General features: G+C 46.6%; 2 protein-coding genes across 7 annotated transcripts in view; one reads left to right on the forward strand and one right to left on the reverse strand.

Moving 5' to 3' along the window:
* Window positions 1-27,678, reverse strand: part of CYFIP2 (cytoplasmic FMR1 interacting protein 2) — a 60,373-nt gene that overhangs the window by 19,014 nt on the left and 13,681 nt on the right. For 5 of the 6 annotated variants that reach the window (XM_009685668.2, XM_068959230.1, XM_068959227.1 and 2 more), the window contains exons 6-23: window positions 26,144-26,325; window positions 25,695-25,791; window positions 24,774-24,902; window positions 23,282-23,386; window positions 20,136-20,227; window positions 17,091-17,208; window positions 16,088-16,207; window positions 15,324-15,449; window positions 13,761-13,927; window positions 13,289-13,436; window positions 12,807-12,960; window positions 12,090-12,246; window positions 11,219-11,315; window positions 10,730-10,806; window positions 9,666-9,774; window positions 9,190-9,309; window positions 8,307-8,506; window positions 7,689-7,776 (exon numbers count right to left, since the gene is read on the reverse strand). In XM_009685668.2, coding sequence (XP_009683963.1) covers window positions 7,689-7,776; window positions 8,307-8,506; window positions 9,190-9,309; window positions 9,666-9,774; window positions 10,730-10,806; window positions 11,219-11,315; window positions 12,090-12,246; window positions 12,807-12,960; window positions 13,289-13,436; window positions 13,761-13,927; window positions 15,324-15,449; window positions 16,088-16,207; window positions 17,091-17,208; window positions 20,136-20,227; window positions 23,282-23,386; window positions 24,774-24,902; window positions 25,695-25,791; window positions 26,144-26,325 — 2,286 coding nt within the window. The remainder of the gene's footprint in view (window positions 1-7,688; window positions 7,777-8,306; window positions 8,507-9,189; window positions 9,310-9,665; window positions 9,775-10,729; window positions 10,807-11,218; window positions 11,316-12,089; window positions 12,247-12,806; window positions 12,961-13,288; window positions 13,437-13,760; window positions 13,928-15,323; window positions 15,450-16,087; window positions 16,208-17,090; window positions 17,209-20,135; window positions 20,228-23,281; window positions 23,387-24,773; window positions 24,903-25,694; window positions 25,792-26,143; window positions 26,326-27,678) is intronic. The other variant, XM_068959229.1, reaches the window with a different exon arrangement.
* Window positions 4,847-7,656, forward strand: FNDC9 (fibronectin type III domain containing 9). Its single transcript, XM_009685667.2, has 2 exons — window positions 4,847-4,964; window positions 6,222-7,656. The coding sequence occupies exon 2, from the start codon at window positions 6,229-6,231 to the stop codon at window positions 6,892-6,894; it is 666 nt and encodes a 221-aa protein (XP_009683962.2). The 5' UTR covers window positions 4,847-4,964; window positions 6,222-6,228; the 3' UTR covers window positions 6,895-7,656.

A 27,678-nucleotide genomic window follows, 5' to 3' on the forward strand; every position in this document is an offset into this window, starting at 1 on the left:
CCGTGTTACAGCAGCATTTTATTGCTGTAGCTTTTGCAATATATAATTCCAGCAACATGGAGTCCACAGAAAGCATGTTTCTGCACAGATTATCACAGCAAACACCGATAAGGCATGTTGCCCTTTCCTCCCATGCCTCTCCCTAGACTCCTTTACACATTCAAGGCATCACATGCCAAATGCCCCCAAATATTTCAGTTCCCACTTAGACACTGCAGTTTCACTACAGGTAACACACCGGTGGCTCACATTCCCATTTTGACGGGCCCACAAACCTGTACTCCCTTATGGAAGCCCCTTTCCCCGTCATACTCCATGGCTAGGAGATGAAGTTCCTCAGTCTTTGCCCACGCGATGGTCCCCAGAGATGGGATACCGTCACTACCCAGTCAAGGAGCAATTGGTCGGGCTCTCCCCATGATCGGACTGACGTTTTGTCATTGTGAGTGCCCAAGTACTGCCGGGTAACCTCCCACCTCACCCACGCCCTTTCCCCTTCTGCGCACTGCCCCACCATGGGATAACGGAGCTGGAGAGCAGGTCTGAAGTTTATTTTTCCTTAAAATGGAGGTCTCAGCAATAAGGCTGATGAGGAGAAGACGCATTTTAGGACGTGCATTGGCTGCAGACAAGGCAGATGATTCATCCCTGCCTGTCTGCAAGATGAGGTAGGCTCCATCAAGCTCTCCGCAGAGCCCCAGAGCGCATTAACAGCAGGCATGCAGCTAATAATAATACTCTGTCTGTGAGCAATTAAAATATAGCTCCATTTAAGGGTGAAATACACAGCTTCAGTTAAAGACTGTAGGATGTAAAAATGACACCAGGGTGTATTTTAAGATAAAACAGCTGAACGCACAAGCTGGCTGTGCGGCACTGCTTACTCCCCCAGCCTGGCTGGCCCCCTCGGAGGGTGAGTGCCAAGCTCCATGCAAGGGGGTGCCAGCCCACACCCCTCACTGGGCAGCAAAGCCTCCAACCCGGCCAGCTCTACTGAGGTTTTGCTATTCTGAGGAGCAGCAGTCATCAAAGACGGCTGAGGTTTGCCCCACCTCTGGTTTGGGGCCAGAGCAGCAGGTTTTGAGGCTGGGAGGCTGTGAGCGCAGACAGGTTGGGATTTGCAGCGCTGAGCAAAGTTCCCAGCATCCCACAGAGCAAAAGGAAATGTAGCAAGCACCTGGCCTGCACCCAGGTCTCTGGGAGATCCTCATACTTTTATACGTGGAAGAATCCTAGGAAAGACGCCTACTTGGCTTTAGGAAGCAATGAGACTATCTGGGACAGTCAGGACCCCTGAACCCCAGATTCAGCAGCAAATGCAGTAAAAGAGAAAAGCAGTCATCACTTCCACACCTTTACTGGCCATCACCCAGACCTGTCTGAGCTCACCTAAGGGACGGGACGGGGAGTTTTATCAGCTATTAAGTCATGGGCAGATAATGCTGCCACTGCCAAAGCCCCCTCAAAATAATGAAAGAGGAATATACTTGGAGACAAAAAAGGACTTATACCCAGCCAAAGACCAGTCCGGACACTTAGTCTATCACCTAACTTCAGTGATGGTATGTAAGAAAGTGAAAACCAATTCTGACTCATATACAGGAGGGTCTCCAAGTTAGACTTACAGCAAACAGCCCGAATACGACCTGGCCCCTTCCCTTGCAATGGGCAAGATTCCTCCCCTTATAAGGCTTTTACCACGCTCAACTGTAGCACTCTGCTGCTAAAACTATCATGCAAAGAAAATTTGTATGCCCTAGCTGGGATACACAGGACACGGACAACACAGAAGGCACGTTTTTGTACTGCCTTGCTATACCGATTACTGACCTTCAGGGATTCTATATACCGCTATTAGTTATAAAGTAGAGGGGTCGCAGCAGAGTAAAACTGCTTTTGTCGTGGCACTTTTTCTAACAGCAGCAGAAAAGCTCTCTGGGTAGCTCAGACACACTAATTTAACCTGACTCTTCTGCTAGCTTAGCAGGAGAGCCCCTGGGCAGCCTTGGCAGCGCCGGAGGGCAAGGAGCTGTTTGCGCCCTGTGACAGCCGCTGCCGGCTGCCGCGAGAAAGCGGGTTGCATGGCCCATGCTGCTTGCTGGAAGGGGCGAACGGCCCCCGCTGCCAGCACCCCCTGCTGCAACCACAGCTCCCGAGTGCCTTTGTGCAGTCGTTGAACACAGCGCATCAGAAAGGGGAGTGCCTCCATCCCACTTGCGCACCGTGATTATTTATACAGGTGCCGTCAGCATGCGCCGTCCTTCAGGTTACATCCACATGCACGGTTGTTAAAAATGGGTGGGCAAATGCACCCGTGCAAGGGAATGAGTGATTTCCAACAAGCCCAGCATGACCTTGAATCAGGCAGCGCCAAGAGAAGCAGAAACGGTCACGAGAATACATAAACGACGCTCAACCTGAAGTGTTTACAGATCTAAGAGGTGGTTAACAAGCAGAAAGAAGTGGGTTGCTGGTAATTTTGCAGCTGCTCTGTAGGAGACTTGGCAACCTGCTGTGCTTTTTAAGTGGCTGAACAGCAGAAAATGGCTGTTTCTGCTGGGCACTTGAGAGGAGCTCAAGGAAATGTGCAGTTTCTACCCCTGGTGTAGCCACCGTGAGAGGTGAGCAGGGCCAGGCAGGGCCACAGTTGGCTCTGCTTGCAGATGGGGTCGAGTAGTGGAGGAACAGCAGCGCTGGAGCAGTCCCTGAGCTGCCCCCATTTCGGTACCTGGGCTAGGAGCAGGTCTTCTAGTCCTGGGAAATGATAATCTCATTACCAGGCCTCAGCGAGGCCTGGTTTCTTGGCAAGCTATATTGACAGTATTTTAACTGTCATCACCAGGTCATAATCAGTGTAACATTTTCCAAAACTTTTAGCATATATCTTTGTACAATTTCACGAGGGCGCAAAGCCTAGTGAAAACACATTGCAGTGAAAAGGGTTACTCTGCCACCAGCAGACACCAGAATAGTGAGGAGTTATCACAAAGACAAGAAAACATGATCAGGGTCATAAGATCTCCCAGCCCAACACTCTCCTATAAGCAAACTCCCCAGGAGCAAGCTTGATTTTGGGATCAGGTGATACTGACAGCACTGAAAGCTGTGTTGTGCTAGCCTTTGAGCTAGTGGCATTGACCACTTTGTGGAGAAAGGTTAGAAGGACCCTTGGCTGATCTACTCCAACTCTCTGTTTTCCTTTGTATTTTGAGAGAACATAATTTTTCATTTCCAGCTGTTCCTGTAACAAATGTCATTTGTCAACACCTAAAATTTAATTCTGAAGCAACTGTGAACACTGAGAAACTCGTCAACACGAATGCAGTGAAATAAGAATTTTCTCATGAAAACACGATCACGTTGCATAATCCACCTTTCCGAAGCAGGGATTTGTATGCTCAGCTCCTTCCCTGCAGGCAAGAACATACTTTACTCACAGCATGGGACCAGCTAAGAGCTCTCTTTCCCTGTGCTCCTGTAAGGAGGACTATGCTATGTAAGAGGTAGGAAGCCACCTGGAAGCACTTTCATTTTCATCCCTATCCATAATTATTTTCACTGCTGCTCCTAATTTGCAGATCTCTGGCAGCTGCAGCTCACAGAAACAGAAGGAAATGCAGCAGATCTTGGAAAACAGAACTAAAATGTCCAGAACTGTGGAGCATAAATCAAAAGCAAGGGTCACACACACTCCCTAGGGACGTAACAGTCCACCCTAATCCAGTTTGCATTGTCGCCTCACTGTTGACATTCAGCGGGTCTTTAAATATTGCAAACTTCTTTTCAATAATGAAATGGAAACGGAAACATCAGACTCAGAAATTCAGGTATCTTCTGGGAAAGTACTCTCTAGATTGCATTTTGGCTTCCAAGAGCAGTGACCCACTTCTTCAGACCCAAGCTGTGTCTGTCCCCTCCTGTGCTGGCCCTGACTTTGTCCCTGCCTCTTGCCCTCTCACCAGACTGACATGGGAGATCTCCAACTCTGATATTCAAAGAAAAGCCTGTCTTAATTACACTTCAATTCAACAAGAGGTAGATGTAGTTTGAAAAACCAATTTCCAAACCAATTTCCAAAACCAGTTTGGAAAAAAAAGAAAACAAAAACCTAACGGACATTGCTGCAGCACTGGAGATGAAAATTTACCGTCCACTGGATTTAGTTTAAATTAGCAGTTTAAATGTGTAAGGAATCATAATATCAAAGACAAGCCCCTGAAGGGTAAAACATCAATATGCAAGGCGGGCAGCGGCTCCAGAGCTGGGAGCGCAGCGGTTTTGCTGCAGGGCTGCAGACAGGAACGGAGGGAGCAATGCCTTTCCAAAGGACGGCCGAGAACCTTGGTCTCCTCTCCGAGCACTGTCCACGTGGTGTGCTGTGGTCACCCTCTGGGCTTGCTGCGGCAGGCAGGGGACACGCTTCGGTCTCCACTTTTGTTACTGGAGAGCCCGTCGGTGCCGCTCATGGCACTCCAGCAGCAGGGAAAGCAATCCTCTCTCTCTGTGCAACCACATCCCTTTTACGTGGACAAACCCTTCTCTTCAAACGCCGCTGAAGAAATGACAGCAATGCCCAAAGTGCAGCAAAGCTGGTTAAAGGAAGGGCAGCAACTGCTGACTATGTACTGCTCTGAACACTCCTCTCCAACTGCCGCAAAAAAAAGCAGCCAAAAACCAAAACTACCTTGCTTGGTTTTCCAGCCTCAGAGACACACTTCTCCCAGGCACAAGCTTTTAGGGATAACGTTCCCAAATCGCTCAAAGATGCTTGCCTGCCGTTTCCTCCTGGTTGCTATGGTGAGCGATGACGGAGCCCAGGACGGGTATAATACGAGGCAGCGCACTGGGAACGGATTTAGCAGAGACGGGAGGGACCAGAGCAGTGGCAAGAGGGGAAGGCGCTGCTCGCCCGGAGTCACGCTGCTCACGGCGCGCCGCCGGCCGCCGCGGACCTGGGAGGGAAGGTAAGCAGCTCGCCGTGGCTCTGCAAACGCTTAGTGCGGGGTGCCTGTGTTTTTGATCTTCACATAAGAAGAATAATTAAAACAATCTTTAAGATGAGCTGCTTCTTGAATTAAAGGACAGTTAATTACATTGAAGGAGAAAGGAAGAAGAATTAAAGGAAACCTCCTTAGTTTTGATTGAACAGGAGAGTAACTATTGTGTGCAGAGGGATCAGCCCTGCAGAGAGCACTTCAGGGATCCAAAGGAGCGATGTAATCAAAATAATTTGTGGCTGTTGTTAAACAGTAATTCATTAACGGTCAAAGTCTTTTGTTTTTCTGGAGGAGAGCTTTATAATTATTATTTATACTTTTGTTCTTCCCTAAAGGTATTGATTTTATATTTCACCAGCCTCCAAACTTCACAATTAAAATCATGACATTACAGCATGAGATGCTGTAGGAACAGAAAGCATTCATACTTTATTAAGCCACAAGTTAGGTATTGAAAAATGCAGCAACTGCTTAAACCAGTGAAATAATCATTCAGGGAGTCTGGAGACTCAACATCTACAGCAAGGGAGAGGTAGAGGCATTTGCAGATGGGCAGACAGCTCCCAGCTCCCTCCTAGCTTTTATGCAGCTGGACGCCTACTTACCATTACTTTCTCTGCGCCTCTGCAAAGGGAAATATTTCCTACATTCACAAAAGGGAGGCTGTGGTGACTGAGGGGGGGAAAAAAAAGTAAAAAGTGTGATCTTCTACATACAGAAGTTATGGAAGCACCAGTATTAGAAATTAAAATACTAAGCATGCCAGATGCCTCCGCAGGTGGAGTTTAATTCCCACAACCTCTCTGCGGGCTTAGGAGTCGATAGTGAAACAGAGAGGTTTCCAAGTAGCCACTCCTCGGGGCCATGGTACCCTTCTGATAACATTACAGAGGGTAGCAAGTTACTCAGCTTTAGAAAGTTTGCTGAAAGGTCTGAAGACAATTGTCAGGAAGCTTTCCATCTGTAAGCATCTGAAGTACTCGACAGTTATCAAAATTCAATTTCTTTTTCGTAGTGACAAACATTCACAAAAACTGTGCAAAGACATTCATGACATTTCCAACACGCTGTTCATTTTAGTAGCTACCTTTGTTTCTGAAGCCTATACAGGTACAATCTAAGGGCCAGTAAAGGCAGTGGAAAGAGTTCATTGATTTCAGTAGCCTTTGAATGAGTCTGTACATGAATCAAGAAACTCAAGCCTCTCCCTGCTTCTGGTTTCAGAGCCACGATGAACATTGAAGTCCACAACATCACTTACACCAGTGCCACGGTCTCCTGGGCCACAAACAATCCCTGTCCAGAGAACTACTACCATGTCATGTACCGACCCAACTGGAACAGCGTCTTTGCCGGCTATTTACGCCAGAACTTCCACCGCGAGGAGCGAGTTCCCCACTCCCTCAGCTCCCTTGTCCTCCACAGACTCACACCATCCACTGTCTACATTCTCTGCATCACGTGCAAGAACTCCTATCCCTCCAGCAACCACTGCACCACCTTCCACACTCCAGACAACTCCCCTCTGGGTTTCGGTGGCTCTAAGCATGAACCTACCACCTCCATGTGGATGGTGAGCAGCCTGTTGCTTCTTTGCTTTACAGCTATCTTGGTCTATGGCTGCCTGCAGTTCTGGTCTGCACGGTGCCACAGGGCTTCAAGGCTGAAGCAGTACAACACCAACCCAGAAGGAGATGTGGGTGAACACAGCAGCTCACTGGAAAGGCCGCTGAATGATGAACTGAAAGAGGAGCTTCTGGAAGTCCCCATGACAACCGTTCTAGTGAGGAGTTCCAGCTTCATGAGGGAGAGTCCATATAGTTCCCCCCACTGCTTTTTTCCCTATAAAAACAGCGATGATAAAAGGGCCATCTTGCCACATCATGGCCTTCAGTGACAGCCGGATAAAAGGACCCCTTGCTTAGCAGTTTGGTTCATGCTGCTCTTTCCCAGCTCTTGCCAGTGTGACCGTCTGTGTCCACGGTGGCTACTTGTCCCAAGGTAGAATATGAGGTGAAGACATTAGCCACAAGGAGAAAGATTTTTGTCAAATGACAATATTCTCATTTACGGAGGGGATTAAAAAAAATCCAAGTCAAATCTTTGAGAATGGACAGGCTAGACTGACTCTATTATCTAACCTGTATCGCTGTTGTAGATTCAATTCCGAGTCATCAAGCTACATGCACAAGAAACAAACTCCACTCAAGTAGTTTCATACTGGAGTGACACTTCACTAGTATGTCCTAGATCTCATGACCCTTGTAGAAATCATCACCACAGTCTTATAAAAGAGCTTTTTGTCAGTATTACGTAGGCTATATTTGCACATAAATAGTTTAGTAATTTTCATTTTGAATTACAAATAGGATTCTGGAAGTGGCACCCTCCTCTGGAGCGCCAACTCTCTACTCTCTGCACATTTAGAAAGACCAGACCTGGTCTCTGTGCCAACAACAAGCACAGAGGGTGTTAGCTCACCCTGACATTGGTACCTTAAGGAGAAGAACATGAAAAAGCAAAAGTAAAACTGAAGCTGCTTGTTGCATGGCTTTTTGGTTTCACACAGCAATTTGACCCTGTGCATTTGCACCTGCTCTTCTGTCAATGACCCCGTTCTTACATTTCCTTCTTCCTAAATAAATGCTTTCAGCATCCATCCCTACTGGCTACTGTGGCTCATTTACTGACCTTGGATCCATAGAGGTAATAGGGCTGAACGTTGGCTGGTTTGTCCCGTTGGGGCTCCTGCGTGAACGGAATTGCAGTCCTCACAAACCTGCGGTGGGCATGGTAGAAGGGAAGGAAAACAGACCATGCCTCATTAATTGTGTTAAGTATAGGTCTCAGATGAACTGCGTTTGCAGGTTAATTAGCATGACTTAATGAGTTTTCTTTCATCACCTGAGTGACATGAACTCATATGCAAGCTCCTGCGCCCGTTTCTCAGTGATGTAAAACATATTAGCTTAACTTGCCACAAAGGTGGTTTTTCTTTGCAGTTGCGGCAGGCAACAAGCACATATATAAGCAGCTACCGCAGCTCTGCTGCTGAGTCACAACTCTCTAAACCACGGTAACTCAGTTGCTTGCCATCGCTATCCAACTTCATTGCATGAATTTACTAGCACTTTCAAGGCCAAGGGGAGCTGGCAGCGGGGGCTTTAGCTTCATTTTCACTGTCAATGCTGTACCACAGGAAATGAAAGTGTCACTGCAATGCATGAGAATTTTATGCGGTAGGGTCAATGTTTCTGAATGAAACGCAAGGTCTCCAGCTGCCCCTTGCCTCGCCTTCCCCCGCCTCACCTGTTAGTGGATCCATTGTAGCAGTAGTTGGGTAGAAAGTCAAAGTTGAGCTCCCAGAAGACATGGAGGGTGATGCGCCCATAGGGCGCGGAGACATTGTGGTTGGCCTCTCGGAACATGGCGTCAAAGCTGTCCAAAGTCATATGCTTGCAGAGCAACCTGTGAGTCAGGCGGTTTATTTCCAAGAGCCACTCCAGCTCCTGCAGCGCACAAAGCAGCAACGTGTTACCGAGATGACAATAGAAATGGCTGATTTAATTGCCAAGGGAACGATTTTGTATCTACACCCACACAGAACTTTCCAGGTGAAGACATAGCAGATGCTAAAGACATCAGTTTAACTCAGGGGCCAAGGCCAATTGCACTTCTACTCAAGGGGGTCCTGGTCCAGTATTTCCTAAGCCTGCAAGAAGCAAAATTAATTTGTTCCTCACTGAGCATCAGCTGGCTTTCACATCAGAAGCCCTGAAAGGTGGAAATGGGTAATTTTACACTACTTGACTCTGATGCTCCTGTAACATATCAAAGACAGCAAATCCTGTACACAGAGACAACCACAAACAACGTTTCGGTCACCCGCATCCAGCGAGGGGAATTAAAGTCAGGATTTCCTTCTCCCAGATCATAGGACTCTATTATATGAACTTTGCAAAATCTAACTGCTTACTGTCACCTTATGATTTACACAGATACTTCATGGTCTAACAACAGTGCAGTTACAGATGGATAAACAAAAATATTACAGATTCAGCAGGATAAAGGAGAACATATGACTGTCTGAAACCTACTGTAAGTGGGACTTCCTTTGAGCAGAGGTCAGCTGACCACATACACAGAGCAGTGTATTATCCTCTCTACTCTTTCAGTTAATCACAGTTCTTACCACTATAGAGGTTAGGTCCTCGCTCTCAAAGCGGCTAATGGCTTGGTCTAATGATTTGTACATTGCAGCTGAGATACGCTGTGTTATGAGCCTGTTTAGGTCAATTGATCTACCAAGCAACTGTGAAAAGAAGAAAAGATATTTGCATTTTACATACAGATGGGGAAAAGCTTTCAATAGATACAAATTAAAACCAAACTTCCAAATCTGCTTAAACATGAAAATGATGATCCAGACTCCCCTGTTGGGTTTACCATTCCCTATGAGGAGGAGGATGGAAATGTGGAGTGCAATTCACTTTCCCCTCAGTCACCACATTCTGAGTGCAGTGTGTCAGAAATAAGCGAAATGCTCCTCGTTCCAAAAAAAATCTTAATTGGACCTAGCACTAAGACGCTACGCGGTGCTGACATTTGAAGCTAACAAAAAGAGAGACCGAGAGCCATGAATGCTTAAGTCTACTACTCGCACTGTACCTGGACATGCCTCTGCTTGAGTAGTGTCTCGTAGCGGTTGGATGGTGGGTATGGAATAATCACTCCATAATTCTTACATTCAGCTCGAAAACGTTTATCCAACAAAACGCTAAAAAAGGGAAGCAGTGTCAGGAAAAAGGAAATAAGCCCAATCAGTTTCTCTCTGGATCTTTTCCGGACTTGTTTTCATCCTTCTTTTCATCTTGCTCTGAGTGCCAAGAACTTTTCACACACTCTAATAACTACGCTTTCCCTACTAAATCATAAAGCTGTTGCTGTTATCTGAGGGCTGTTGTGCTGTTGTCTATCATTCCTGGCTTTTTATGGTTAAAATATCAAAAAAAATACAAGATTATGCTGAAAGATATCACTAGTGCCAGCTACTAGGATACTTCCACAGGTGTGAACTCTCCTTGAAGATCTACTGCTGGAGCATTTTGCTTCTCCAAGGCCGAAAGTGATCCACAGAAAAAAATTCCGTGCAGACTGCAGAATTACACCAAACACTTGCTTTACATTTGGGGACATGAGAAGAGGATTCTCATTAGCGTTTATCCATGCTTTTTAAAACATTAAAAGGAGATGTCACGAAGGGCCTATCTCCCCACAAAAGGGGCAAGCAACTTTGCAGAAGTCCTACAGTCAGCTGGTCTGGTGTGTGACGTAAGATACTGAGTATCTTTCTGGCCATTGCAAGTCCTGCATATTCCTTTTTCTTAGAGATAAGAGGCTTCCTTCTCATTTTGTCTGTCACATAAAAAAAAGTCAAGCAGGGACATGCCTTGAATAGGCTTGCTCGCCTTATTGCTGCTCTCAGAAATTACAATCAGACAGCTACTTATGACATCAGTTATTATTTCTCTTTTAACCATGTCTCCTTGCCCCTATTCATTCATTTTTCCCATCTACACTGGTCTGACATGGATTGCAAGCTCTACGGGACAGGGATGATCTGTTTTGTTATGTCTACATGCAGCAGCTACTCCCCAAGGGGGACCTTTCGGTTAACTGCAACTTGAATGCAGCAATATCCTCACTCATTAGCAGCAGTTAGGTTCTCCTACCTGCCAGCCATGGCTTTATAATACGCAAAGATCTGATCTGCCAGCTTGTACACAAATTGATCAAAACACAAATTCACCTGAGGGAGAAAAAAAAAGAGACATCATGAGGGTGTCACCCACATAGAGCAGGTCCTTCCTACGCTTGCTTGCAAGACCAGTACTACCCAGTACAAAGCTCTAACTCAATGCGCACATGCATGTCACACCAACTAAAAGCAGCACTGCAGTTCTCACATGCTAAAGACAAGTAGAAACACTTCTCTCTTTTCACAGGTTCTACATGCTCTTCTAGAACACAGGTTCTACAGGTCCAAGCTTTTCAGTCTACTGTTTTTTTGGGGGTTTTTTTTGTTTGGTTGTTTTTTTGTTTTGTTTTTCTCCACGAGATGCCTGTAGTTATTTCACCGAAGTGCTGGGCTGGGCTGTCAAGCAGGACAACGTAAACTCAGCGAGCTCTCTTTCCACAGAATAAAGAGGAAGAGTACTTACCTCAGCCTCAATTTCATCATACAGGAACTGCTTTTTGAACTTAGTCAAGGCATAATACGCGCTGTCGTTATAGAGGTCCAAGGGGTACAGTACATACCTGAGGGGAAGAAGATATATCATCTCTTAACTTAATGTAGGAGCATGCCAGCCACTGTACATGGCGTGCTCTGAAGCAGAGAAGACTACAAAAATTGGATACACGTTGCCTTCACCCCTTTCATCTCCACTTACTCTAGTCCCTTGAATCCTCCTTTCTACTTCCTAAGTCAGAGCTGCTGCAAGCAGCTTGAACTGATCTAGATTTGTGCTGTGACTTGCCTAATCAATGCTTGTTTCTTCTCTGCTCTAAAAAAAAAGATTCTGCTCTGTCATCACTACACAGCGTGCACTGACAAAGGCCTTAACACGGAAAGCAAAGCTTTCACAACGAGGAAGATATCAACATAGTTAACTTGCATAACAGCAATTCCTCTGCTCATCTACTATGCATATAGAAAAAAAAAGTGTTTAGGCACCTCAGCCAGGACCCACATCCTTTTGGTTGTGCATGCTAGGCAACTGACACATGAAGATGAAAGTATCACTAAGTTGTGTGCATATGTGGCAATAGCCACCAGCTGTTGGTTTATGATCCATAAGTAAGCCACAGTGCCAAGCAGCAGCCTGCATGTATCTGCTAACAAGATATGCTGGTCAGCACTCAAATAGTACACATTCAAGTGGTATCAAGTCAAAAAACATGTACTTCCTCCTGCCAGCCGCCTCAAGGAGGCTCTTCACCCCCCCGTCTAATTCTCAATGCCTTTCAGCATTGAGAATTGCTGAAACACGCAGCAACACGCAGGCCCACCACAGCCCCACCAGCTCTTACTCCATCATGGAAGGTTCTTTGGTTTCCAGAATATGGTCCGTAAGGATCCAGGGCATGGACATCTCAATGGGAAACTGAATACGGCGGCCCATGGTCAGCTCGAGGAAGAATTCCCGGAACCAGAGCTGGGACAGGTCACAGCACTGCTGCAGCGCTTCTGAAAAACGCAGAAGAAATCCCCCCCCATGAGAGGGTGCAGACGTTACCACCCATAGGACCAGCAGGGAGGGACATGTAGCAAGAGGCAGCCGCTTCTGCCTCATATTGAATTGGTTTTGGGGGTCAATCAGCTTTTGGGATATCACCGTTTTTAAACCCAGACCATGTCCACACTGTCTCAGCACTTTGTAACGGAAAAAGAAACAAGGGATTGTTTCTTTTGCAATAGAACTCTAGGAAAATAACTTCAACAGCCTGGCCAAAGTCAATCTGGCAGATTTCTTCTGTGCCAGTGGCTTAGAAGTTTGACTGGGGCAGAAAGAAAGCTCCAGTCCTAGAAACTAAACTACCATCTGTTGGCATTTTTGCCATTGCTAACTGATTCACATTCTTATAATGCTTACAATCTGTAAACATGCCTGTATCAGGCAGAAGTATAACATTTGGAAAAATAAGGGAAAAGCTCCTGTGTAGGTCTACGAGGAGCAAAGATGATCTACCTTTGCCTCTCTGAGCATGCAAGAATTGGATTCAAGCGTCCCTCTGCCACAGTCTCACCACTGATGTTGAGAAGGTGGGTGAAGAAGAAAGACTGCTTGTGGAACTCCTCAATGGCCAAGACTATTGGCCCATCCAAGCTGCTCCTCAGTGTCTTCTTTGAGCCACTCTTGTCTGCTATGAGGGACTCCAGCATGGTCCGCACCATGTAGAGCTTTGGAAAGAAGTTAACATGCAGTTACCACTCTAGTGATATAACACCACACACTGTCATGGTGCCCTGCAGAAAAAAAATAACACCCCTAGCTGCCTGCTACTCCACTATCTGCCCACTGTGGACTAGAAATAATTGCACCATTAGAAAAAGGAGGCTTTGGGAACTACACAACAAGCTAGGCACCAAAGTAACACTAAACACACAACATGTGAGTGAAGACCTTGTGGAAGAAACCACGGAAACAGCTGCCAACCCACAGGGCAGGAGACTTTTACATGGCTGTAAGGCCCTAAATTCTCTGCACAGGAGATTGAGATTTACATACCTGGGTACTTGATGGTCCTACTGCTCGCCGTGGGACTTTTATATCAAATCCACCTTTGGGATCCTTCTCACCTCTCAGGCAAGGATCATTTGGAGGCTCTCGACCTCCCTCCCAGTCACAGATCGTCTTCCGAATTGCCTGAAGGACACTGGAATGGGTGGGGGGAGAGGGAAAGTTGTGCTTCAACTTGCTTTTAGTTCAAAGGGAAAATATTCACAGCTGTGCCCATATGGGAAGGAAAGTATCTGGGGTGGGGATATACAGTCTTTTTTGGGGCAGCCACCCTAAAAAGTTACCTTGGAAAGAGCTGCTGGCCAAGGTATATTGGTTGACTGTATACTATTCGTATAGGTAGTTCTGGCTGCGGAGAATCAAACTTAGGTGTATGCAGGGCTGTGTGCTTTTATAGTACAAATTTGTTATACAAATAAATACATTCACTTTGCTTTACATCTAAAAGTGACAGACTGACCTGATCAGGACGTTCTTCTTCTTCCTGACTGCCTGCCTCAGTGGTTCTCGCAGGGTTACCTGGGCAAAGTCCTGCAGGGCTGCATAGATAGTGTTGCGGATGGCTTGGTTAAAGACACTCTCCATCCGGCCCATCAACACTTGCAGACCTTTGATCATGGCAATTACCTGAAGTAAAAATAAAAAACTTGTACTTCCTATTTTTCCTGCACATGGAGAGATCCATAAATCCAACAACATTAAAAGAATCTGGCATTAAATTAATTCTACTGGAGTAACTTAGATCCAGTAATTAGGTGACTTTTATTTTATTTTATTTTTACGTCAGCTGCTTTACGGCTCATTACAAGGTGCAGATAGCACTACAACCACCAACTTCCTGCAAACAGCCCCTGTCCCTTGGCAGGCTCTGTTTCCACTCCTGGTCTCTTGGCATCTTTAATAACACACAATGCTGATAGTGTCAGCAAACTGCATGTGTTCAACACATACATGCAGCTGCATGGCTTCCAAGGGCATCTATCTTATGCAGTCAACAGATTTTTCCTCATCCAATACCGTATTGAGGAATTAGGCCAGGAATAATTCCCAGAAGGAAGTGAGCCACAAAAATTAACGTAATCTTCAAACCACTTCAAACTGTAGAAAGAAAAATGAATGTATGAGGGCCTCCCACAAGCAGGCTTGGAGGGCTATTCCCACTGCCCATGGATAACCAGAGTTATTGGGAGTCAACTGGTCCCAGACACTAGCTGAGGATCCATTCTGCTTGCACAGCACCTGAGCATCGCTCCAGACCTCGCTCCACAGCGCGCTGCTCTGGGAACCTAGATGCTTTCTTTCCAGGGGCCCTGAATCCCCCTTGGAGGAGATTAATACAGAGGCGTTAGGAAACACAGGGATTCACCTTTGTCTTTCACCAGCACATAAACAGAGTACAGGAAGGGCAGGATAAGAAAGACAGAGGGAAGTGCTTTTGTCATGCACTGGCACAGCGTTTCTATCCCAGCAGAAACTCGTAAGACCTTAAATTTTCCCCTTAATTCTGGTTGCTTGTGGGCCACAGGGAGCAGGAACCTGCTGAGCAAGGTGAGATGACCTTTCCTCCTCTGGGATGGGAAACTAGCCCTTGCTGGTTCTTACTCATTCCTGGTATTTTTCATGCTGAGCCAAAAGTTTGAGTTACAATTTGTCAGGAACCTGCTCTGCCCAGAGCTCTCCCTCATGCTGGTCCCTGCACACTCGTAACAAGAACAGTTGCTGCCTGAATGACTGCAAAACTTGGATGAAGGAGGGACTGTTATTTCCATTTTAGAAGCTGGGGAGAATTTAATCAGTGATTTTCAAAAGCATGAACCTCTCAGCTGCTCGTGGACACCTGCGAGGAGGAGCTAACAGAAGACCTCTGAAAATTGTAGTCAAATACTCCAAAATACCTTTAAAAATCTGACACTTTGTGACTTATCCAGGTAACCTGGGTAGTTTGTGGTAAAGCATATGAAACTACCTCCAGGCCGTGCTCTCTGCTTCAGCAGTACAGAATAAGACAGGAGTTGGCACCTACTTCCACAAAAGCAAACTTCTCTTCACTGGTGTAGTTGTATCTGGTGGCTCTCTCATACTCTTCTGCTGTTCCTGGGCAATCTTTGTTACAGAACTTATCTGTGGGATGAACCAGCTTCCAGGAGTACTGGAAGATGAAAAGAGACACAGTCAACATGGCAATAAACAAGAAGCAGGGCTGGAGGGACTGAAAAGGGCACCATGCCAGGAAAACACTCCTTGGACATTCCTTGTAGCAACGTCTAATTGTTTGGCATCCCTTTGGGAGCAGAATGTGTGCTTCCTCCTGACTTCATTATTGCTGTACTGAAATGTTGGTTTGGGTTATTTGGGGGCAGAGAGTCACACTGGGCTCTTGGCACTCATGGACTTGTGTTGAGATGTGTTAAAACTTCCCAAATTAAGATTTTCTGTCATCGTTTGAATTATAGTTTTAGTCATTCAAGATTCAGACTCATCCCATCCATCTTTCAGTACTTAAGCGAGGTAGGTGTTCATTTAGAAGAACAGTCATTGAGTCTCCCTCTAACATCAGTGGGGGCAAAGGGTGGCTCAGCTCCAGCGTGCGGCCAATCAAGCTCTCTTTCTCCATTTGGTAGAGAGGGAGTCCAGGGTGATTAGATGCCTGATTTTAGCATGCTTATTAACGGCTTAAAGTTAGGTGGCATGAAACTAAGTTCATCTTTTCACATTCTGTGATGGAACAGTTAAAATGTTGCTGCTCGCCTGGGAAAACCAGGATGTTACCTACTTTGATGGACTCACCACTTCCATGACATGGGCACTCCACTTGGATAGCAGCTGCAGCCCCCGTAACGCAAGGTCAAAGAGCTCCCTGTATTCTTCATCCGATTTCTGGCTGTCCAGTCCTGAGCCAGTGACCACCTGGAAAACACCATATAGCATCATGGCAGGACTCAGCAGCTCACTGCAAAGGCTTCCAGCCGGGGCTGAGCGAAAGGCCGTGACAGATCTTGCTCTCAAATCCCACCTGAAATTGAATGTGATCAAGCTAAAACTGGCCAGTGCATATACTCTCTCTCAGGAAAAGGGGCATAACTTGGCAAGACTCTTATTACCCAGGCAGCCAGTTTATTTCCTATAAAAAAAGGAGTCTGACTTGTAACCTTAGAGCAAATAACCAACTTCTTCATTCCACTTTTTCTTACGGATTCCTCTGCGATGGTCTAATGGTACTGAAGTCCTCGAGAGCCCTTTACTGATTTATATTTCAAATAACCACATAAAAATGCCACAATAAAAGGGCTGAGAACTCTAATAATTCATTAAACTAACAATGACAAATAAGGATGACACAATTTCCAAAAAAATAGTCGCAGTCACGTCAGAAAGGGCTCAGACATTCAGTGAATAACAAGAACAGAGCTGACCTCGTGAACTTTCCTCCCAAGCCCTGACTGATGTTTCACTGTATTAGACAAGAGCCATCTGCAAAGCTACAGGTGTTCTGCCACCTGACTGATAATAAACTTTAGTTGCAATAATATTTCCATGTCTTATTTTAATTCAGCTGTGACCAAAGGGAAGAACTTTTGCAATAGATCTTCCAGTCCGTATGATCTTGCATCTGCAGGGCCTTAAATAACTTGCTTTTTAATGCTTTATTGAGCAGCAATTTGTTTCACTTGTGTCTTTCTCTCCTCCTCATTGCATATGACCTTGGCAGACTGTACTCCCACTGGACTTGTCCTCTTCCAGCCTTATCTATCCAGCAAGCCTGATTTCGGTGACTGCCCACTGAGCTTACCTCACTGTTGCTGTAGCGAGCGAGCTCTGAGATGAAGCGGATGTGGTCGTCCCGGATCTGGACCATCTGCTCACAGATGTTGTACTGGGGACTTATGCTGCTCTGAGTGCACGTCCACCTGGGCAGAAAAGCAATGGCTTTCAGAGACAGGACAAGAGGCTCCACTCAGACATCCCCAGGGACAAAGCCTTCTGCTCAACTGCTCCCTTCACCTCAGCACTCTCAAAACGTCACCCTCAGGACAACTGCGTTCAGCCTGTGTCATCTCTCTCATCCCACCTGTTTGTCAGACAAAGCAGATGTGTGCGAGGTCTTCCAGACGCAGTTCCACACAGCATTACAGGGATGCTCACCTCACCTTTCTGCCAGAACATCTCTGCTTCATCCACCCTGAAGGTTACTCTCCATATTGGCTTCACCTACTCGCCATGGACAGAAGTGGCTATTTTCCAGGCCACTATCTGGCAAGCTTTCAGAGAAAGAGGACAAACAGCAGAGCCTCAGCATCACTTGGATCCTTTCCGCTAAACCTAAGGATAATAGTCCCCTTCAAGCTCATTCCTCTGCGCCTGAAGTGGCTGGATCATGCTTTCTTCTACCGCAGGGAAGGACTGCCAGGGGACAGCAAGGATTAAACTCCCACTCTTTTTTTGGTTCTGGCTCATGCCTCCAGCTCAGCACACAACCCTGAGTGTAAACAACACGCAAAGTATGATTAAATTTTAATTTGCATTGAGCCACGTGTACAGCATGGCAGCGTAACGGGGCTGTAGAGGGAAGGCAACGTTCCTCTTCCAGTGGCACAGTCGTACGAAGAAGTGGTAAGACTAAGTGCAAAACAGGTCTATTTATTTTAACACCTCCCCTTTCCCAGTTCCCTATTAGCCACATATGTAGAACCAGAACCGTTCCATCAAAATGCTCCATGCAAATAAACCTCTGTCAGTGGGACTCTCATGTCTTATTCTGTCTTCGCAATGGTTTTAAGTAGTCAGACCTTGCTTTTTTCCCTACGTAACTGGCCATCATAAGATATATAGTCTTCTGATCTGGACTGGATGTATGAAAAGGAGGTGAGAAAGCGTATTCCTACAGCTAACTGTGAAGTTCCTGCTGCCAATACTTGTGGTGACCAAAGTTCCTGGAAACGCTGGACAATGTTATTCCTTGTGAAATCCAGCCTCCCACAGTCCCATCACTTGGCTCTTACCCGTTTCAACGTCCTGTGCTCCCACCAGACAATCGGCAGGTCACAGGAATGGCCAAGGCTGCACCAGCCCTCCCTGCCACACACAATCTAGTCCACAGTGCAGAAACAAAACGCCATGCAAGAAAAAAACCAATTAATTTCATTTTCATGGAAATAGGGAAGGAAAGAAAGTGACAAAAACAAAACATTAGTAAGAAATGGGGATCACACAGAACCACCTTGGAAGGGTCAGTGTTGCAAATCCCATGCCATTTGCTGGGAAAGCAAGTGAGTGAGGAAGAAATATTTGTTAGTAAGGTACAGCAAAGAGACTGGGCAGACAGATTTCAAGACAAACATTAACATTCTGAGGAGGTCAACAGCCCACAAGCTACCTCGGTTTTGAGATGAGAAAATGAATGGAGCTGATATGTGTTTTGTTGAAATGTGCTTCTTTGCATGATTTGGGACAAAAAGATAACTTTTAGAACATTTTTCCTTTTAAACAGAGTTTCCAAAAATATTTTTAAAATTCAAATTTTGTGGAATATTTTAATTGAAAACTATTTGCTTGGGAAATTTGGCCATGTTATTTTCAAATATTCTTATGAAAAATTAATTGGCACTTTTCAACCAGCTTGCAGGAGGGTGGGGAGGGCTATTCCTGGGTGAGCCTCTCAGTGAGCAGAAAAAGAGGATCTTCCAGAGTGAAAGTGGAAGAGCAAACAGAAGCGCAAATGTGAGATAGTATGTTATTGGCTATCCTGATGAAAAGACAGTTTAGACAGACTGCTTTTCTGAAATGATGGAGAAAACCGACTATCACATTATGTGGTCCCACAGGTGCATTTTCACTCACTGCTGAAAGCTAGGCTAAGATCAGTGACTACAGCCAGCTGTAGTTCAGACAGACTGTGCTGATGTGTCCCATGCAGTTGCAAATGTTATTCCAAGAACATCCAAATCTAACACCAGTTCCTCTAGCAATAATTGACAAATATGCAAAACTACAAAGACGAGTGGGGTTTCATATACAGGAGGTGTGATCTGAATCAACCCCTACAAATTCACTCGATAGGAGCAACAAACTGATACTGAATCCAGATCGTAAAGCACTACTTTGCACACCTATGCCACTACTGAATTAAAGACTCCATTTCTGCCTTTCTCACACAGTATTCATTTATTTCCAACACCTCTGATTCCCAGTTCAGCTAGAATTCCTGCTGCCTTTCTTCATGAAACCTTCCTGCCTGGGAAGCATCAGAGCTAGACGAGATGGCCTGGCTGCTGCACAGATAGATACAGTGCTGCGTTCCTGCTCTGGAGGATTTTGTCCCTTGGATAAAAACGTGGATTAAAATCTCTCCAGAGCAGGGACACGCTGCTCACACTCACACACCTTCGCTCCGGAGCTTGCACACTCCGCAAACACTCAGCTGGATGCTCGAAACGGCCCAGGCACGCAGGAGCCACGGCATCCGCGTGCCTTCCCGCTGCCGTGCCTCACCGCACGCCGAGCCCCTCGCACCGGGCAGCGCGCATACAGGCATGCACGCTGCCCTGCCTGCTCGCACAGGTACGGTTACGCATCCACATGGCCACGTCTGCTCAGATCCAACTGCACACACACGCACGAGCTGGCGACAACAGCTTCCCATGCAGGGACACGTATGTATGCACGTGCACAGAAAACTGACTGTACGGTGAGGCACGCCTGCTCACAGGGATTCACACCTACCCACAGCGACACACACAGGTACCCGCACACAGACCTCACGCACACCGGAGAGCTGCAACTCCCAAGCCTTTCAGGACACACACAGAAGCCAAGAGACATTACGGCAGGCACTCACTTGGATTTGTTCTCCTCATAGTGAGCACTGGTCTTAATGTATCTGGCCAGTTCTATCTGCATATCGCCGAATAAAGGAACCACCTGCAGCTGCTGGAAAAGAAAACAAAAGATGGTTGAAATCCGGCAGAGAGAGCCTTGGGTTGTAGAGTAACACGAGGGCCTAGGAAACGGCATCCTACGTCTCTGAAGCTACGAAGACTGTCAGGCTGTTTACAGCAAGGTGAAACACTGGATGTAGGCTCATTTCACATCTAGAAGTGACTGAAAACTATCACAGAGTTTGTTATGCTAGGGCATCCATGCCTGCAGAGCGCTCTGCAGCCCTGGACTCGCTGATACCGTGTTCATTATTGCTAGATGACGTTCAGTGCTGCGACATGGATTTCCAGTACTGGCAACAGCTGCGAGGGGAAAGGGTCTACTTATCAGAAAGAGAGAGAGGCATATTTCTAAACACGACTTGCTGCCTCCCACCCTAATCCTCCAAGAGCACAGAGGGACAAATACACAGCAAGTTATTATTTGAGGTACCTGCTGCCAAAATCGCATGAGGGTCTGTGGTGCGCCTCAGAGAGAGAAGTGTCACGCTGTAGGCTGCTTCGGTGCCTGGAGTCTTTCCTCATGTCCTATGATTTTACTTTGGCACTAGGGTTGCTAACGATGTGCCTTAAAGCTTTCCAATGACTAGCCAAACACAGACAATGGCAGTGTGCGGTATAAGGTGGCTACACTCTCCCTTTACATCTCTGAAGGACTGTGATGGGAAATAAATCCTAAGCACACCAAACATACCTCGAGTTTCACTAAGCTTTCAGCTGCAAACAAAACTCAAACAAGAGCTACCTATGGTTCTGCAGTAAATTATAAAGCTCTGGCTTCATCCAGCTACAAAAAATCAGCCCCAAGATTCTCAAAAGATGGTGGCAAATTCAGTGACCTATTATCACATGCTCCTCTTCTCAGCCTGGTTTGATAGAGAATTTGCAATGCTGTTAGCAGCAGTTCACAGTGGTGGCTTTCATAAATGGTTTAAATGAAGAGGTAGTTCATTTTTACTACTCAAATTCCTGACCAATCCATTAGAAATTTAATCAGAAGGCAGCAAGCAGATGTTGTAGGAGGTGTAGCTGGCCTTTTCTTATTGAGATCTGAGGGTGCGGAGTGCTACTTAACTGACTGAGACCACAGCAGACGCTGGAAAAGTGCAAATGGAAAAGAAGCTGGAAAGGAAAAAGTTCTTCCATACTATGGAAGATATTTCATCTGTCTGATTCTCTGATGGCCCAGAGCACTGCGAAGTGCTCAACGTATCTGTTTAAATGCACCCAGATGACCAAACTCTGTCAGCAAAGGCTTGATTTAAACTGAGGTAAAGATTCGGTCAAATTAGCAAAGCTGAACCAGGAAAAACTCAGAAGACTGCAAGAGATAGCATGATAAATCTTCTTCGCAGAGCTGCAGGCTTAAGCAGTCTCTCCAGTGACTGGGCAGTATTCAACCATCTCATTATCTCCCCTCCATGAGGTTAAGGCATCTGTCCAAAGTTCCCTAAGCAGTAGTTTGAGCCCTGCTCTAAAAGCTGTCTCCAGGAAATGATGCAAATACCTGTAAATAGGTACCCACTCTTTCAGGGTGGGGATGCAGTAGCAGGTACATCAGCCTCTCCTGAACGCAGCTCTCTGGGCTCAGAAGAGCCTTTCCCCTCCCATCCCACAGACCCAGCACATCATCTATAAACTGTCAGTCAGTGCAAAAAGCAGGGAGGTAGGTACCTTTTGTACCCTGTCGCTACCGCTGACCTAGTCTTTCAGGCTTATCAGCAGCTCTCTGAGTAAAGAGATAGGGCAGAGCAACTCGCTGAAAGAAAGTGTAGGGGAAGAAGAGCTCTGTGACGCACCAAAAGTCATCTCCTTTCCACTTCTACTGATAGAGAGCAAATGTTAGTAACACAGAAACTAGTCTTTCCATCTCAGGAGAAAGATTAATTCAGTGGGACTTTGCTGAGGTCAAGTTATTGGCAAAACGACTCTGGAAGGAGAGCTTATGCTCAGCAGGACTAAAAGAAAACTAATTTGCTACATCTGGGAAGTTACTCTGCTATCCCCTGCTGTTCTGTTACGCTTTGCTACCAATACATTTGTCTCTTGCCAGATCCCACCATGGTGCCTAGGGCTGAAATGCCTCCTAGACTCAATCTGTGCATACAAGCAGTGGAAAAGAGAAGTAATTCTGCCCTGTGAATCCAGGTCAGGAGGTGCTGGCATTGCACTAAGCTCATGCGAGCAGTGCAATAGGCAGAGACAGAGCGCTGGGTCTCAGCCCTTTTCTCCTTCTGCTGCTGACAACTGGTGTCTCTCACATGCACCAGACTTCAGGAGGAAGCAGAACGTTTGTTCAAATAGTTTCACCAAACCACCAAATGAGCCCTTTTAAGAACTTAGTAGGGACCACTTTTCACATGCGAAATAAGCCTGCCAGATAAAATGTTGGCTGGCCAGCTACGTCCCTTGGCATGTCAGCTCAGCAGTGAGGGTAGGGAAAAGGGACTGCAACAACCAACTACACAGTCCTCAACAAACTGAGCTAGGATTTCCGGTGGCTTGAAAGCATGGTGCTCCTGAGGAGACTGCAAATCTGCCTCAAAAACGCGCCCAGAGCTAGAACAGGCCTTCAGCCTGGCACACCCTTCTCTCATCCACAGAACAGACCTCCTACATGCCATCCCCTTCCTCTCCCACAGCACTGGCCTTCATCCTTCAGAGGGATACGTGCAGAGTCCATGCAATGGCAGCCAGCTGCTGAGCAAGAGAGCGGAAAGCCCTCAGCTCCCATTGCCTCCCCAGCTCCTGCTCCAGCTCTGCCAGGAGCAAACACAGCCCTGGGCTCTGCTCACATGTCCACAGCCTTGCTCAGCACCAAGGGCCTGCATCTGTTGCCTCACCATTGCTGTGGCTCTGTGCTCATCCAAATTCATAGCAATCCTATTCATTATCATTCAGTCTAGATAATTTCCAGACTTTCTGGTCTTTTTGGAACTGAACGATTCCCATGGTTTGATTTTTGTTGGCAACATGTGCAAGTGATACAGGTCACTAATTCATTGGTCTGCAGTAATCTCCAGCCTCACTCGGACAGGTCACTGACCTTGAAGAATTTGTCTATTTTGCTAAGGTTGATCCTCTTCTTGGCGTCCAGTTTGTAAATGTTGCTGACATTCCCATCCATCAGATATAGGCCAAACCCCATCACCTGGGGAAGACAGAAAGGCTAGGTTTTACTAGGGAGAAGTCTGCAGCATGGGCCAAAGAGAGTTCTTCACTTAGCATGAGAAATCGCTATTTCGGGATCCTGTGCCAGGTGACGCGGATGAGAAGACTGCATATAACGTGCACATATCTGCAAGGTTGTATGAGGCAGAAGACAGAGGACACAGGATGGATCTCTGTTTTCTGTGTGAAAATGTACGATGCACGCTTTGGTAATTTGTTCCTCCTCTCTCCCACATAACAACAACTCATCTCTCCCACATAACAACTCAAAAGCTTCTCCACCCATAAGAAAAAGGCAAATATTTGCTCCTAGAGAAGAAGGGAAACATTTAAAATATTCTAATGGCTTGTTTTTTTACTCTTTAATTCAGTACAAATCATTATAGATACTAAAAAATAACCACATTGTCCTTCAAAGACTTTGCCTCATATTATGATAATGAGGTTCTTACGGAAATAGGTGACTGTAACGATTGTAATAACTGACTTACAGTAAGGACACACATACAAAACAAGCAGATTCTTTGGCATGCTCATCTTGAGGGCTCTTTAGAGTCAGGAAGCCAATCTGACCGCTGAAAACGGCCACTGAGAAGAAAACTCAGGGCTGCAAAGTCGGTGCTGATTTTGTCACGTTCTACAGTTACCCAGGTCAAGCCCATGCTCCCACACACTCATGCACGACAGAAAAAACGCTTCCGTCTCTGGAGAGCACAGGGCACCCACTGGTGCTCACCTCTGCCAGTCAGTTACCCCTACCTTGCACATGCTTAGTCTCAGGCAGGCAGAGCTGCCAGCAACCTTGGGAAGGTTGGAAGAAAAAGAGAGAGGCAGAGAAGGGGAAGAGCAGAGGAAAGGGAGAGAGGAAGGAACATTTTTAAGCAGGAATATGGGAGAAGGACAGAAAGACCAGAAGAGAAAAAAACCGATATGAATTACAGTGGGAAGCAGAGGCAACTCACTCCCTGCCCAGCAGAGGTACTACTTGGGAGCATTGACGAGGGACATCTCTGACCCACAGCCACGTCCAGGCTGCTCAGCTACAAAGGAGGGGCCTGGCAGGGAAGTTGGGGGGATTGAGGAGTCCCAGCAGATGACACAGAAAGTAACGGACAGTAGAAAGGAAAGAGAAGGAAGGCAGCTTTAGTGCTGCATGCAAACAGCCTTGCCATTTCACTGCCTCCCCTGTGTCCAGGTAAGGCTAGCTCTGCAGAGAACGGGTACATGTAAATCAGATAACTCAAAGGAGGAGGAGAGTAAAGGAAAGAAAATGAAGAGAAATAGAGCCCTGGGAAGCTATTTCATCTTACTAAAACTAAAGAGAAACTACCTAAACACCCAGCCCCGTGAGCACAGCAGAATCTCACCTTTAAGAGCATGTGTTTCTCACTGGGGGTGAGATACATCTTGTTTTCATAGTAATCCACACAGATGTTGACAATATCAGCCAGCAGCTCCTCATAGCCCGGGATAACCTCTAGCTGCTGGTGCAGACACTGAAACATCAACAAGGACCACATTATCCACATGGACAGAGGAACAGCAAGAACCAAAGGGAACATATTTGAGGAATTAAGAGTATAACGATGATTCCTAACTCAGTAGGCCAGAACAAAGGTAAAGGAAAAACTTTGTGTGTTTTTCTTAATAGGGAGACCGACCCGATTGTATAACCTCCCTTCTCAAGGACAGCTCTCCCCTTTAGACTGATCACAACAACCAAACATCAGACAGCGAGAGGAAAAGAAAGGGTTCACCTCAAAAAGAGACTTTCTGACCATCTCCTATCTCTGTGTGATATTCTATCCAATTAGCACAAGCTATAGAGCCCATGGAGCAGTGGAGGCATGTGAAGGGCTCTGGTGTCTGATCTGCAGTTCCTGTGCAGCCAAGGAGATGGACTCCTCTACCTCTCAGTCTTCCCTGCCTCACCTGCATGTCACATCCTTTCCTCATTCAAAGCTAGATGGATTTCTGGGGGAAAACAGTGGAAAAGTGGAAGCACCCTAAGAGCTCTTTTTACATCTTTTAGACCTTCACCCTTGTCTTGACATAAGGAGACCTCCAAAGCCAACCAGAACGATCCATTAGAGGGAGGCATTGCTGCAATTATACAGCCTGATTCAAAGCCCACCACGGCCAGTGGAAACGACCCGTAACAAACAAGGTAGCTATGGCCACAGCTCAGCCTGAAGTGCTCTCAGCCTTAGCAAGTTCACTGCCTCTCTCTACCCATGGAAATATTAACTGGTTGAGCAGTACCTGAAGCGCAGAGGAAAGGGACCTGCCTGTGTGATGCGGTTGTGGTTTGCCAAGAACATGGAGAGGTTCTGGGACTCCTGGATGGACTGCGGGTCTGCCATCTTCCTCAGAAACTGGGCAGCTCTGGAATGCAGAAATCCAGCATTAGCAAGGGTCCCTAACCAAATGTGCGATTCACACCACCCATCTTCTTTAGTTCACCTGCAGCTGCAGTACAGCAGCCTCCAAACCCTCCTGCAGTAAAGCTTTGTTCTTTTCCTCATTTCACAAACAGGGAACTGAAACACAGAGGCTCAGAGATTTGCCTAAATTCACAAAGAGAACCTACTGCAGAGCACAAACTCAAACTCAAGTCTCTTTACATCAGCTGGACCTCACTGCTGGACAAACGCTCCCTTGCACACCACGCATGGTCTTGCCTCTCCCTCCAGACTATTAACAAAATTGTCAGCTCAGCTGCTTCTCCTCCTTTCACCTTTTGTATGCAGAGTGATCGTTTTTGACGCTGCACTTCATGTTCTTCAGCTCATCCAGGACGGCAAACATGTTAATAAATTTCCCCAGAGTCAGGAGATAGGCCTCAGAGACAAAGTCCTTCCTTCTCTCAGCATGGCACAGGCGCTTCACCTCGCTGCAGAACCGCTCAATGGCCTTGCGCTGAAAAAGAGAGATTTCCAACTCAGCAGAAGCTGCAGTCAGGCATGACAGAAACGTAGCTCACACCTGCTCAGCACATAGCATCACGTGCAATGGCCACACCATCAATGGGAAAACCCCCTCCACCCATGCAGAGTCTCCTTTCTTTAACAAAAGTGTTTTCCTTATGGGGAGGGAGGCACCACCTTCCCTCTCTGCTGTTGCCTTGAAAGGAGGCAGTGTTTCAAACCACTATTTACGAGTGTTCTGGAGGGGAGGATGCAGGCTTAAATTCTTCATCTGCTCTTTAGCTGACCACAGTGTGCTCTGCAAGACAAGGCTTCAGCTATTCAGGTGGAACATAACAATCTCATTGAATTTAAAAAGCAGGCATGCCCGTTAAACCCAGCTGCAGTGAGTTATAAAAGCAAGCGGCACCAGGCAGCACTCCCTCCAGCCCACTGCAGCTGTTTGCTGTGTGGTTGCTGCTCTGGTGAGAGCTAAGCAAGGTATTTTGTCAAGGGACTCAAAAATAGCAACTGCTAAATTTCGGGTTTGGTCCTCTCACTGAGGTTGGACAGCTACTGCTGCCAGAATGAACATAAGTCTCTCTGATTCAAAGACTGTCCTTTCTCTTTCTTTATAAAAAGATTCTCACTAGATGCCTGAACCAGGGTGGTCTTTAAAGCTGTGGCCAGAGGCCCGTTTTGAGCCAGTGCTGTATCAGAAGGCAGCAAGCACCTTCCCCAGGAGACTGCAGGCTCAGTGCTCAGGAAATCTCACCTGGGATCAGCTTCGGACACCTTTGCCCTGCCTCCGCTGAGAGCCAAGGTGGAAATATCGCTTCCTGGTTTCTTTGCCAGTTGTTCCTCAAGTTTAGCTAGTTAGAAGGCCCTTCCCTTTCGTCCCTGCATAGCAAAAGGGCATCCAGCTGCATGGCCCTCATCCAGCCCCCAGCACGTCAGCTGGACCACTAGGCCTCAGCTGTTCTTGGATTTCCTTCAGAGGGGAAAAGCAAGCTGCACTAGCAGCAGACTAACTTTCAGCAGGGAAGCAGCTGGTCATATCCACCAACAAACACTCATCAAAGGAAAATGGAAGTAGGTGTAGCCATTGGCTCCATGTAATGGGGGCTCGGGTCCTCCAGTCCTCCAGGAGCCTCAGTGCTGAAGTGTGCTCATTCCTGACTGGAATGGTGACTATATACAAGACCTTGGGGCCAAGCAAGGGAGAGGTGGCACAGATTTTGCTTTGAGCTGACCTCATGTATCTGCTGGCAGCTGCAAGGAAGAGACCTACCAGGAAACTCAGGCTGGTTGGACAGGCAAGACAGAGCACAGTCCTGTTTAGGATAAGATAACACCAAAGTAATAA

This window comes from Struthio camelus, chromosome 13 (assembly GCF_040807025.1).
Source record: "Struthio camelus isolate bStrCam1 chromosome 13, bStrCam1.hap1, whole genome shotgun sequence".
NCBI classification, from domain to species: Eukaryota; Metazoa; Chordata; class Aves; order Struthioniformes; family Struthionidae; genus Struthio; species Struthio camelus.